The sequence below is a fragment of the Lathamus discolor genome, chromosome 1, assembly GCF_037157495.1.
Source record: "Lathamus discolor isolate bLatDis1 chromosome 1, bLatDis1.hap1, whole genome shotgun sequence".
In the NCBI taxonomy this organism is placed as follows: Eukaryota; Metazoa; Chordata; class Aves; order Psittaciformes; family Psittacidae; genus Lathamus; species Lathamus discolor.
In genome coordinates, this window is record NC_088884.1 from 6152322 (window position 1) to 6165714 (window position 13393).

Below are 13393 nucleotides of genomic sequence, written 5' to 3' on the forward strand. Positions count from 1 at the left end.
ATCCAGTTCCAACCCCTGCCACGGGCAGGGACCCCTTCCACTAGAGCAGCTTGCTCCAAGCCCCTGTGTCCAACCTGGCCTTGAACACTGCCAGGGATGGATATCTGGGGTCTTAATGGCTTTATAAGTATTCATATCATTACATGTGGGTGAGCACAGTCCACCCAGCATAGAGCACTGAGCAAGGTTCCCAGATGATGGGGTGCAAATGCCCTTCATTGAAGAGGACTTTCTACTTATTTCCACTTATTTCTACTGATTTTCACTTTCAATCCATGGTGTTGTGTGCAGTACGATCCATGTGCCTGGATCAACATGTCATTGCCAATGTTATGTCCAGGATTTGAGGCTCAGGGACTCGTGTTCTTCTGTGTGCCCCTTCTCAGGCATCTGGCCAGCTCTAGTGTGAAGATGATTTTCCTTTTATTAGGATTTTCCCTTGTTGCAACTTGTCCTTTCACTGTGTGCCTCCAAGAAGAGCCTGGAGAAGAGAAGCTGCGTGGAGACCTCAGAGCAGCTTCCAGTGTCTGAAGGGGGCTACAAGGATGCTGGAGAGGGGCTCTTCATCAGGGACTGTAGCAATAGGACAAGGGGTGATGGGTTCAGACTGAAACAGGGGAAGTTCAGGTTGAAGATAAGGAGGAAGTTCTTTACTATGAGGGTGCTGAGGCGCTGGCCCAGGGTGCCCAGAGAAGCTGTGGCCGCCCCATCCCTGGCAGTGTTCAAGGCCAGGTTGGACACAGGGGCTTGGAGCAAGCTGCTCTAGTGGAAGGGGTCCCTGCCTGTGGCAGGGGTTGGAACTGGATGAGCTTTGAGGTCCTTTTCATCACAAACCATTGCATGATTCTATGATCCATCCTCTCTACATTGTACACCCATGAAGGTAGCAGAAGACAACTCATAGGTGCCCCACTCCTTTTCAAGTCTCCACCACTTTCAACCCACTTTATTAATCCCATCCTTGCACTGAATGCTCTGGATTGAGCTTGGGTTTTGATGGGATCCTACAAAGAAACAGGAAAAAATAAAGTAATTTTGGCCACTATTTGCTGGGACACAGAAAGGTTTCCTGTGAATTAATGGAGAAAGAAAATTGCCACTGATTCTGCTATAAGCAGCTCACCTAAAGCATCCAGTGATCTTAAACAGCCTGAGCTGGCTCATAGCAGGTAATGTGGAAATAACTCCCTGAGCAGTTCTAGATAATGCAGAGAAACTGCTGAACTCCTGCCCAGTGTTTTGTTAACTTCCTTCCTGGCTGCAATGCCTTGTTAGAAAATGAGGTTTAGAAACCCTACATGACTATTCTGCCTTTGAGTCATGCAGTATGAAATGATTAAGGCCCATTTGTCTCCGAGGAAGTTACTTGCAAAAAGGGACTTGCTCTAGAGATGAATCAATTCTGAATCCGCTTCATGAAGATGCCCCAAAACACTTTGCAAGCTGCAGGATTGTTTAATGCCGTTTTCAAAGAATGGTTAATAAAAGATAAGGTGGAGCACAAGATAGAACAGAAAAGGGGAGGGGGGGGATAACTGGCTTCGTTTTGTTTCACCTGATTGCAGCTTAACTTTCTTTCTGCTTCTCCCTTGATCAATACAGGAGTAACTGTGAAATCCAGGCCCTGTGCTGTGTATTGGGTTAAGCTACAGCGTCTTTATTCTCCTTTCTGTTCTCAAAATTGATTGAACCCATTCCTGTGTCCTGAAAGACCCTCCTGAGCAGGGAGACAGGAGGGTATATTAAGCCAGAATTTAGTCAGGATCCTATGGTGATGGTTGGATAAACTGCAAGAGATTGTCTAAGTCTGGGGAATATCGGTTGTTTTGTGGTTGTTAAGACACCAGCAGCAAAGCACTGTCACCCTGAATGGGGATGCTTGCGACACTGAAGAGAGCTGGTGTAAAGGGAGCCAAATGGGCTACAGTTGCCCATCAGAAGGTGGCTTCAGCCCTTTTCCCTCTGTACTATAGACAGCATCACCACTTTGGAGACACAACCATTTCTTGCATAGGAGTAGCTTTGTCTACACTCTCTGAGGAGCAAAATGTCCCTCCTCAGCTGCTGGGCTGATACATAGACTTGGCAATGATGTGTCTGTGGGGTTACTGTGTGCCTGTAGCTACTGGATGACAGTCTGGGGGTCTGACCCTCCAAAACGTCCCTCTGAGGAGTACCCTAAGTGCCAGTCCTGTTCCTTAGCTCCAACTGTGTATCTATAAATCAGGACACCACGAGCAGACCCCTTCACCATCCTGCCTATGGCCAGCTCCCACACCTGGGAGGCGATGGCATCCTCGACATCCTGAGTGACGCACAGTGACAACAAAGCCAAGCCACCATGTCAGATATGAATCAATCCACCACTGACAGCCTCAGATCAGGAACTGAACCTCAGGGTCATGCCATGCACAGCTCTATTTCCAGCCATGACGTTTAGACTGGAGTAATGCCACTGGACCCCAACAGTTTTTGGAGCAAGAGGTCACTGTCAAACCTCAGGACTTGTTTTCTGTGCATCATCCAGCTTTTAGTTAAGGGCAACTGTGGAGCACACATGCCTTTCCCAGCATAGGGACCATAGTTTAGGCAGTGCTCACCCATTCCAGATGTTTTAATGACATTTTGCCCATCGTAGCAAAGGCAGTTCCGTCTAGTGGGACCCATGAGTTCATGTATCAGCGGGTGCCTACATCTCCCTGTGTCTCCTTTCTCTAGGGTGAGCCCATGACTATTTTTGGACCCCAGGGCTATAAAGGCAGTAAAGGAGATCCTGTAAGTTTGACTTTTATTGACTATTTAAGTTGTACCTTCCCCACTATTGGCATCAGCATCAAGCACAGCTTGAGATAAGCACTGAGCGGTAGCACTTGAGTCCTTCCAGGAGAGAGGCACCATCCACTAATCCCTGTCTTACCTTTCAGGGGGAACAGGGCCTGCCAGGTTTTGATGGAGACAAAGGAGAGAAGGGAGAGGATGGGCCTGTAGGAGAAAAGGTATGAACCTCCCAATGCAACTGAGAGACACAGCAAAAGGTCACTGGTGGTGGGATAGCTCTGCATTCTCCCTTCCCTTGTGCCTGCTGGAAAACACAGTGCAAGGGCACACTCACAATCTCTTACCAAAGAAAGGGAGAGGAGGATGCTGGGCTGGAGTTTGGGAATGTGATACACATCCAGTTTAGCAAGTGACAAGTTTTGGGAGCACATCTGCAGTACAGATGTGGTGACCATTCAATTACTGCAGCACTGTAAGAATCCCACGTCTCCCTCTCCCTCCACAAGCTGGCTGTGCTGCTTCAAACCCTGCAGCTCTGGTGGCATTAAGGCTTGGTTGGCTCCTCTGTTCCTCTTCTTCACACAGAGCTGTCCCCTGGGTGGTGGCAGAGCAGGTTGCCACTCCTCCATCTGCTTTTGCTCTTTGAGGTCTCAACCCATCATCATGATGCTGGGAGGAATCACGTAACTCTCCCACTCTCAGACTGAGTCATGGATTAAATCTCCATGTACTAATCATACCTATTTTCATACTACGTTAATGCTTTTTGCTCCAGAAGCCTGACCCAGGATGAGGACTCTGCTGAATAAAATACAAGTATCTACAACAGCAGCAGCCCTGTCCGAGCTGGACATCCAGCTCCTGGAGGACCTGGAGCACAAAGAGGGGGCTGGGCTCTGCTCCCAAGGAACAAGGGATGGGACAAGAGGAACCGGCCTCAAGCTGCACCAGGGCAGGTTTAGATGGAGCTGAGGAGCGATTCCTGCCCCAGAGGGTGCTCAGGCATTGGAACAGGCTGCCCAGGGCAGGGCTGCAGGCACCGGCCCTGTAAGTGCTCACACACCGTGGAGACGAGGCCTCAGTGCCATGGGGCAGTGGTGGCCTTGGCAGTGCTGGGAACGGTTGGATCGGATGAGCTTAAAGGGCTTTTCCAACCCAACTGATTCCGTAATTCTGTTTCCCATGGGGACCTGTATAATCAGTGTAGTTCTGGGTAGGAATTGCGTGACCCAGTGTGGGCATCTCCTGTGTGAAAGGGCAGCTCGTGTTCTTGCCTCGACTGATTGCACTGATCAGGTCCCCAGCTCCCATAAAGGAAACCTTTAGAGATGTTCCCATGGGGGGGTACTTGTTTTTTTAAGTCGGATGAAAGCCCATGCATGGTATCTTGTCAGTTTGCTTTCTAATAAGAAAATACTACGTGATCATCTAAGAACATTGGGGCTGTTGAGCCTGGAGAAGAGAAGCTGCTTGGAGACCTCAGAGCAGCTTCCAGTGTCTGAAGGGAGGGGCTACAAGGATGCTGGAGAGGGGCTCTTCATCAGGGACTGTAGTGACAGGACAAGGGGTGGTGGGTTCAGACTGAAACAGAGGAAGTTCAGGCTGGAGATAAGGCAGAAGGAGGTGATCCTGCCCCTCTACTCTGCTCTTGTGAGACCTCACCTGGAGCATTGTGTGCAGTTCTGGTGTCCTCAACACAAAAAGGACATGGAACTGCTGGAACAAGTCCAGAGGAGGCCACGAGGATGATCAGGGGACTGGAGCACCTCCCATATGGAGACAGGTTGAGGAAGTTGGGGCTGTTCAGCCTGGAGAAGAGAAGGCTGCGTGGGGACCTCAGAGCAGCCTTCCAGTACCTGAAGGGGGCCTATAGGGATGCTGGGGAGGGACTCTTCGTCAGGGACTGTAGTGACAGGACAAGGGGTAATGGGTTAAAACTGAAACAGGGGAAGTTTAAATTGGATATAAGGAGGAAATTCTTTCCTGGTAGGGTGGTGAGGCACTGGAATGGGTTGCCCAGGGAGGTTGTGAGTGCTCCATCCCTGGGGGTGTTCAAGGCCAGGTTGGATGAAGCCTTGTGTGGGATGGTTTAGTGTGAGATGTCCCTGCCCATGGCAGGGGGGTTGGAACTGGATGATCTTGAGGTCCTTTCCAACCCTAACTATTCTATGATTCTATGATAAGCTCTTCCCTGGGAGGGTGCTGAGGCGCTGGCACAGGGTGCCCAGAGAAGCTGTGGCTGCCCCATCCCTGCCAGTGTTCAAGGCCAGGTTGGACACAGGGGCTTGGAGCAAGCTGCTCTAGTGGAAGGTGTCCCTGCCCATGGCAGGGGTTGGAACTGGATAAGCTGCAACATCCGTTCCAACCCAAACCATTCTATGACTCTATGATTCTATCTCTTAAAGAAAGAACATCTCTCAGCCAAATATCTGAGTGACTTTGACAGAGCCCCAGGGTAGTATCTGCACCACCAGATTTTCAGGGAGGCAGCTCACCCAGAGGCATTGAGGCCGTTTTCTGCTTGTTTTCCTTCAATGCCTCTTTCTGGGCTCCAACTTTCTTACAGGACAAGTCGCTGAGGTTTCTGCCAAGCTGGTAGCTTCCTTCCCCAGCAGTGGCTGCCATGCAGACCTTTGGGCTCCCCGGGGCTGAAATCTGCCATAGAAACAATGCTTTTTGTCATCCTCTCTGTCATCTTCATGGGTTCTTCTTCTGGCCTCTCTTGAGGGGAAACAAATGTATTCAATGTGTATTTGACAAGGATTTTAAATTTTAGGGAGGCAAGGGTGAAGTTGGCTCCAAGGGAGTGATGGGGCTTTTTGGAGCCAGAGGACCAGTGGGACAGAAGGTGAGTACAGTGCTAAGGTATCCCCCCAGGAACCGATGTGTAAAATCACACAAGAATTGATGGGTAAGATCCTACCACAGTTTTAGTGCAGAATATACATCTGCATTCCCTCTCCAAGTGTTATGGGGCTACCAGAGAGCAGAAATAACTGCCCTTTTCTGGGAGGGCCCTCGAGATGTCTCCCATTCTGTAAAGCAGCAGCGTGCTCTGACAGCTTTCCTGGGCTAAAATGGGCATAATGACCCAGTGAAGTGTCAATATCCAGGTGTGTGATGTGGCTCCAAGCCCCAGTTATAGTCAACAGAGACGTAGGGCTCCATTCAGTTGCCCAGATGAGATGTTTGGGTTATTCCACTTGTCCCCTCCTTCAGCTGCTGCTGCAGAGGGGTCCCCAAAGGTCCCCTTGCCCCTCTTTCACAGCTGTAGGTATCTCCCACAGCAGTCCCCATTTCCAGAGGAAATGCAGCTCTTTGCCATGGTAACTCATCTCCACTTTCCTTCCAGGGGGAGCCAGGAGAACCAGGCTTGCCAGGCTCTGCTGTGAGTTGGAACATGTTTCTCTCTCTGCCTTTTCATTGCTGGTCTTCTCCCCACCACCGTGTGTGTGTGGGTCACAGGGTGGGATGAGGTGATGCTGGCTTGGTGCTGCTCCACAAAGCCCACGTTCAAAGAGGCTTTGGTGGGAAACCAGCCATGGGCATGGGGTACCACAGCCAAAGGTATGCTTTAATAGGTGGCATTTTGCATTAAGCAATGCATGAAATATGCATTTATTTACTATTTGTAATGCCTTTAGTGCATTAGGGGCATTGCCAGACATGTTCAGGTAGGTTTAGAATTGCTACTGTAGGCTGTATATCCAATGAGAAATGTGAATGTCCTTAAGAGACTGGATTAGAAGTGGCTGTTCTCAGTGGGTGCATGTTGCTGGCCAGAGGGAACAGCTATGTTGGAGGATCTGGTTAATCTCTGAGTTCACCTTATTTCATGACGCATTTCAATTGGGAAAACAAAAAGCAAAGCAATTTTGGGTTTCAGAAACGTTCACATGCCTTTGAACTTCACCATTTCACCTGGAAGTGAACAAATGGTTCCCCAGCTTGTCCAAAGTGAAGAAAGTCCCGTCCCCCCACCCCGAGTTTTCTTTTTGTCTGGGAAAGGAAGGAATAGGAGGGTAGGGAACACCAAAAAGTGACTGGGACTTTTTCTCAGACCATGAAAATAGGAGTCTATGCAGTTGTTTGGTTGCAATAAGAAATATCAGTGTTTTTTATTCCCCGGTTATGCCTCTTTGTGTTTGAGTGGGGGATTCTTGGCAACTGTCTGTTGCTGTGAAAGTCCACAGCCCTTCAGAGCTGCCCACTGATTACTGCTCATGGCTGTGTAACTATTTACAAGCCCGTAATGCAGACTGGCAATTGTTACTGATTAAAAAGCCCTCATTCCATTAAGTATGTCAACCCCTGCCTAATTGCAATCAGCACTTTGCAGAGTGCTGTAAGACCTCAGCATCTGGCATCACTGCACGTAGGCATTGCACTGAAATTGCTCTGTAGGGAACGTCTGAATCCATAGGTGACAACCAGTAGTAGTGCAGGAGTAGAGCAAAGGCGTTTGTTGAGGCTGCTGAGTGGAAAGGAAGCGCAGGAGGAATCCACCGTCCATGGATATTTAGTGATAGGACCAGGGGAATGGCTTTAACCTGCCCGAGGGGAGACTGAGATGAGCTCTTAGGCAGAAGCTCTTCCCTGTGAGGGTGCTGAGGCGCTGGCACAGGGTGCCCAGAGAAGCTGTGGCTGCCCCATCCCTGGCAGTGTTCAAGGCCAGGTTGGACACAGGGGCTTGGAGCAAGCTGCTCCAGTGGAAGGGGTCCCTGCCTGTGGCAGGGGCTTGGAACTGGGTGAGCTTTAAGGTCCCTTCCCACACAAACCAGTCTGGGATTGATTCTGTGATGTGCTGTTTTCTACTAGCACCCACAGGCATCGACATGTAACACAGTTAACTACCAGAAAGTGGTATCTTGTCAACCAGTATTTGAGGAAATCCAAGTAATCTTTCTTTTGGAAATATTATGGGATGCTGCTGGTGTAGGTTGATGCTGTCTGTGCTGTGCTTGGAGCTAGATGAGATAATAGAGCTTGGGTTTGGTCCTTCATTGCATTTCTGAAATTGCAAAAGTCAGATCAGAGCTGGGGCCTTGTTGGAAGAGCTGTGATATACGACATCCTGGGCGAAACTCATCTGATGTCTGCTCTGTTCACTGCTCAGACTTGGTTTATTGACAGCTTTAGGGTACTCTTAGTGCATGATTCACATCATCTATTTCAGAAACCTGTGTTACGATGCAACATCCTGACGTGACTCGTTCTTCACAAACGGATGTCTCACTTTATCTTCTAAATACTTTGATTATTTTTCCCCCAAGTTATTCTGCAGATCTAGGCTGTCTCATGTATCATTCACCAAGTCCTCCCATTTTCTTGAAGACAGACACTATTTGGTCCAATCTACCTAAACCAGATCTGTCCTATGCGAAGTCATAAAGGTAATGAGGTAGCAGCTCTCATTTTCCTTTGACTCCCACTAATTCCCTCTTTCATATCCACAAATTGCCACCATCTCACTGCAAACATTTGCTGGTCCCTTTCAGTCCTGTTGAATTCCCTCTGAGTAATTTAACCAGCTTGTAGAAAGTCTCATCCAGTTACTCTTTTGAGCGGTGATCTATAGGAGTTCCCAACCAAGCTGGCAGCATTTGTGTCTTCTCCCTGTAACCATTACAATAGATCTAGTTGACTTTACAACTGGACCTCAAGGCACATGAGTGTATTCTTGATATTCAAGACACCTCCTCCTTCTTTTTCCTCGTTTCTAAAAGCTGCACTATTTTACAATGACATTCCTGCCATGCTTCACCCTTTTATATTCATGTTGCAATGTGTGTTACGCCTATTAAATCATCATCTTGATCAGATATTAAGGTTTCCAGCTCCCCTTCTTTATTTCCCATGCTTTGTGGATTAATACACAGGCAGATTAATCTATTTATTCTCCCTAAAGCAGTACCCCAGTCCCCCTCTCTTGCCATTACTCCCTATTTTGGGTTTCCTGGGTCTACAGTTACCAGTGTTCCTCGGCCCTCCCCATCCTCGTTTGCAGTCCTCCTCATTAGGTGTACAAGCTGAAGCTCAGAGATGATCTTCACCTCCTCTTGTGAGCTGGGCTCTGTATTTGGCCAGCAGCCTGTGGCTGCTACAGTGAAAACCAGACACCACTCTGAAGGGTCTGACACTAAGTGATCATCAAGGCCCTATAACCCAGAGTATGGTAGGGGTGAGAATGGCTATAACCAGAACTTTACAATAGATATTAAGAGCATAAGACCTTGAGGTATCCCAGCCCATGGCAGGGCGGTGGAACTGGATTATCCATTGGAAATGGATGAAACCATTCTGTGATTCTATAACCTCTTGATATAGGTAAGAGTGGTGGATAGACAAATCCGAAAGGTATCAACAAGAAAGGTCTGTCTCCCTCCCTCACCTGCACAGGAACTTGGGTGAATCCATATGGCACCCCAGTTCTCCTGCCTGCTGAGCAGGGGGCTGTTTTGAGACAGAGAAGAGGAAAGGTGCAGAGTGGGGTTCTGCCCCAGGCTTGACAAGAGGTGCATTTGGCCACTCAGAGTGGAAAAAGCCATCTCCTAAGAAGTTATTGCCCTGGGAGTGTGTCTTGATGCCTCCTGAGCACTTCTGATGAGTCCAGGCTGGCCAAAGGGAAGTTTATCAACCAGACCTTGTGGAATCTCTGCCTAGGATACCTTGGAGTCTTTGCAGGAGGGTCAGGTTGACCCATCTCTGAGATGTAGTGCCTGAGAATGAATGCACAGTATGGCTGTGAGGGCCAGTGACATCAAGAAAGGATTCTGAGGGGAGGATGCTCAGAACTGCATCAGGTAATCGTGAACAGGACAGTCTAGACAAAAGACACAGCAGGGAAGGGATAAAAACACAGATGAAACTCTGAGGTTGAGACTCCCAGCTAATTCATATGCATCATCCCATCAAATATTGAGCACGGAAGCCCAGGAGGTGGGAAACCTTTAATCAGAGGTTGCAGCCTACACCAGGGTTTGGGAATGCATCAGTCCTTTGATGTGCATCTTCAAACAGACTGATCCTTTCAGGGCATGCCTGGAGGCGATGTTTCTGCTGATGAGTTTCCCACTTTCCCCGGGTGTCCCAGCTAATTCCCCAGCTTGTTCATCTGAGTGGAAGTGAGAAGCCTGGAGACAAGGCAGGCTCCTCCCTGGCTCCAGCCCAAAGCTTCGCAGGAATTTGTGCCTGGAAGCATTGATCCTCGGCTGCTCCAAGATGTCTTTGCGTCAACAGGCAACGCTCAGCACTTATGACTAAGCCTCTGCGTTGCTCTGCCTTCGTGGTACCTGGTGCCTCTGCAGTTAAATGAAGTCTGTTCCAAGCAACACTTTAATAACAGAACCAAATAGCAAGAGCCATTTCCAGTACTCCAGTAATTGCCTTTAAACTACCGTTTGATGAGCTTTATTGCCCAGCAGAACATGGAATGTAAATTGGAGGGAACAAATCTTCATTCAGCTTCTTTCCCTTGCTTGGTCTCAGATGTTTTCCTCTTCCTCTGTCTGTTTCTTGGTTTTTTTCTTTCTATTCCATCTTTTTCTTGTCCTCGGTGCAGGTGGTCTTGAAAAGCATCACCCCTCTGACCTGCTTCCCCCACAAGATGAAGCAGGGACAGACCTGCTGTCATCTCCAAGCCTTATTATAAAACTCTTTGACCTGCTTCCCTTCCCAGCTGAAGCAGGGACAGACCTGGTGTCATGTCCAAGCCTAATTAGAAACCTTCTAGTTCATATGACAAAGTCTTTTCAGCCCATGATGAGTAGGAGTCCACCCACAGCAAGATAAGACCCAGGTCAAAAACTTGCTTATGATTACTGGACCAAGTAGGTATGGCTTAGACCCAGCTGCCTTTCAGCAGATATTGTGCACATATTGTGAGCTTAACTCTTCCTAAAGCCATTTGAGCTCCTTTCAGGTCAAGAGCAAGCAAGAAGCCTCTCATGGTCTAAGGCAGACAGAAAGAGTTGGACACACGCAGGTAAAGAAACACAGGAAAACAAGGAAAGGAGAGACCTTTTCACAGTAAGCACAGGGAAACAAGGAAATGTCTTTCCTTTCCTCATTTTCCTTCTCCACAAGACACTGGGGATAACCTAGAGAAATATTAAAGCAAATTTGGAAATCTCTATTTAGTGTCAAGTTCCTTCAGGATCAAGCAGTGCTCAAGAATAAGCTTTTTTAGCCCATCCCCTTGAATACAGGTGTATAAATCCCTGGCCAGATGGACCTGTACCCAGTTCACAGCTATCTCAAAACCATGAGGCACTTGTAGGTATCTTGGGCTGGTGAGGTTTAACCATCAAACCAAAAGGTTTATTACCTTCCTAGCAAACAAAGAAGCTCTGGTTAGCTGGGGTTTTATGGTCCATTTACTTCCTCAGATGGAACAATATATTGATCATGTGAATAAATAGTTACCACTAAATAAAGAGCTTGCACAAGATGTTTGTGCCTGATAGTGTAGGCAGAGCTTGAGGAACGTGGAGTTTTATACCTGGGAATGAGAAGGTAATGGATCTGTCCTTGTGGTCAGGTACAGCACCATCCCACCTGGGTGTCTCTGGGATGTTTGCTTGTCACTGTGGTTGTGTTTGAAGTGTCCATTTGTCACTAAAAGGAGGAGTAATTTGATGCACAAATCTGGTGGCTGACTTTTTTACTATATTTTTGGGTAATAAATGTGTTTCCTTTCAACAACCAGCTGCAAATGAATCCCAAGTGGAGAACATCACTTGTTCATCTCCCAGTCTGCTTAAACAGCCAATTCATTCTCTGAATGAGCACAGCCCTGTGCAATCAGTGTCTTAAGTGGGGATAAATCCAATTTCATCTCACACCCAGGCTCTGAAAACTACCATCAAAATTGGCCAGAATGGATGAGTAAGCTGTGGGAACCTTGCACAAACAAAAAAGCCATCTCCAGTAGCTTTCAGTTTGCTACCAAAGCAGTAGGAGACCCCTTGCAAAGAGGCCCCAGTGCTGGATGTGGCTCCAATGTCTGGGCTGGGTGAAAATCTCTCTTTGGGTTCTCAACTACCCAGATGGGAGATCTCTCAACTGCAGCTCTGAGCAACATCATGCTTGGGTCCCTCATTCACCAAACCAGATTTCACCACCCAGTGTTGCTTCTCTCGGGTTCAAAGCCATCACCACCTAAATTCTCTTGGCCCAGGACTACTCTAGTTGCTACATGCCTCTATTTCCCAAGCTGTAATTATATCAATTCACAGGTTGCATTTGCTAGTGGCTTACAAGCTTACGAGGAATGGCTGCTAAATCCCAGCCTCAGGTCTTGGTATTAAGGTATTAAGTGTTAGTATTAAGGTATTAAGGTAGGTTCTGACCTCTGACTGCAGGAACATGCAACCCAGGCTATTGAGTCTCCATCCTGATGACTGTCCTCAGCCACCTTCCCTGCAAGAACTGACACAGAATGTATTTCTCTCCTCTTTCTGGCAGGGTGCAGCAGGTCTCAATGGGCAGAATGGACACAAGGGAGCCAAAGGTGACAGAGGTCTTCAGGGGGAGAAGGGGAAGCCGGTGAGTGGCAGGGAAGGACGTGTTTCATTTGGGAGGTAGAAAAGAGTCTCTGTGCCTTTCTTGTACCCAAGTTCATTTCTCCTTCCATACCCTGTGTGCCTCAATACTGGAGTCAAGTTCTTGCTCAGGGTCTTTCCAAAACAGAGATGAAATCAGTCACTAAACATCCTGGAGAAGTCTGTAGTGCACACCCTGGCCTGATGTTTAGAAGGAACCATTCTCTGGATGCCAACAGAGAATCCATGTCTCTAGCAATAGACTTTTATGTTTTCCCATATTTTCCAGCATGAGTTTTCCTTTGTTACTTACCAAGGCCCAAATTTCAAGTTCCTTCATGTACCAGGTCCAGTTCTCCTCGATGCTGACCTGCCTGATGCAGGGAGCACTGAACAAAGCAATCATTTGCTAAAGCCCTTGTGGAAGAGCTGGCTCTCTGTCATGACAGAAGGCCTCCCTTGTCCCCATACAAGTTCCTGCACATGGATGGGACTTAGCCCCCTTATCACTGAAAACACATCTCCAAAGGGATTCCTGGTGGGAACATGCCTTCACTCTCTGGAAACAAGCTGAAATCTGCTGGTGTTTTTCCCCCTTGTTTTCCCATGAGAGAGAAGAAAACAGTAGAAGATTTTGGGAGGGAGCAGGAAAGAAAGACCTCACTGAAAGTAATGAGCATCCTCTAGATCATTCAGGTAGTGCCTGGAGGATCCAGGCTTTGTGTGACAGCCTGGATTTCCACAGGCAGTGACCAGCAGAATTGCTGAGTGAGACCATCTTAGCACCTCCATAGTGCAGGTCCTTGTGATTGTAGGCACTCTATTAGCTTCCAAACCTCAGTAGCATCCACTCCAACACAGAGATCCTCAAGAGCCATTGCCTAAGTGTTGCCCATTGTAAGCTACAGACCCTGTGGAGACTCATCACAGCACTTGTCCCACTTCACTAGCAGCACTGTCGCAGTCATGCATCTTCTGCAAGGTTATTTATTCCCTGTCCCACCACAGAGCTGGTTACATTGCTAGCATCATTTTCAAGTTGCTTCTGGTGATTAAAAGCACAGTATAAGTGC

At 48.0% G+C, this 13393-nt stretch overlaps 1 protein-coding gene across 1 annotated transcript in view; it reads left to right on the forward strand.

The window, feature by feature from the left end:
• Positions 1-13393, forward strand: part of LOC136011516 (collagen alpha-1(VII) chain-like) — a 118188-nt gene that overhangs the window by 87348 nt on the left and 17447 nt on the right. Inside the window, exons 71-75 of the mRNA XM_065673450.1 lie at positions 2719-2775; positions 2925-2996; positions 5555-5626; positions 6131-6166; positions 12244-12324. Coding sequence (XP_065529522.1) covers positions 2719-2775; positions 2925-2996; positions 5555-5626; positions 6131-6166; positions 12244-12324 — 318 coding nt within the window. The remainder of the gene's footprint in view (positions 1-2718; positions 2776-2924; positions 2997-5554; positions 5627-6130; positions 6167-12243; positions 12325-13393) is intronic.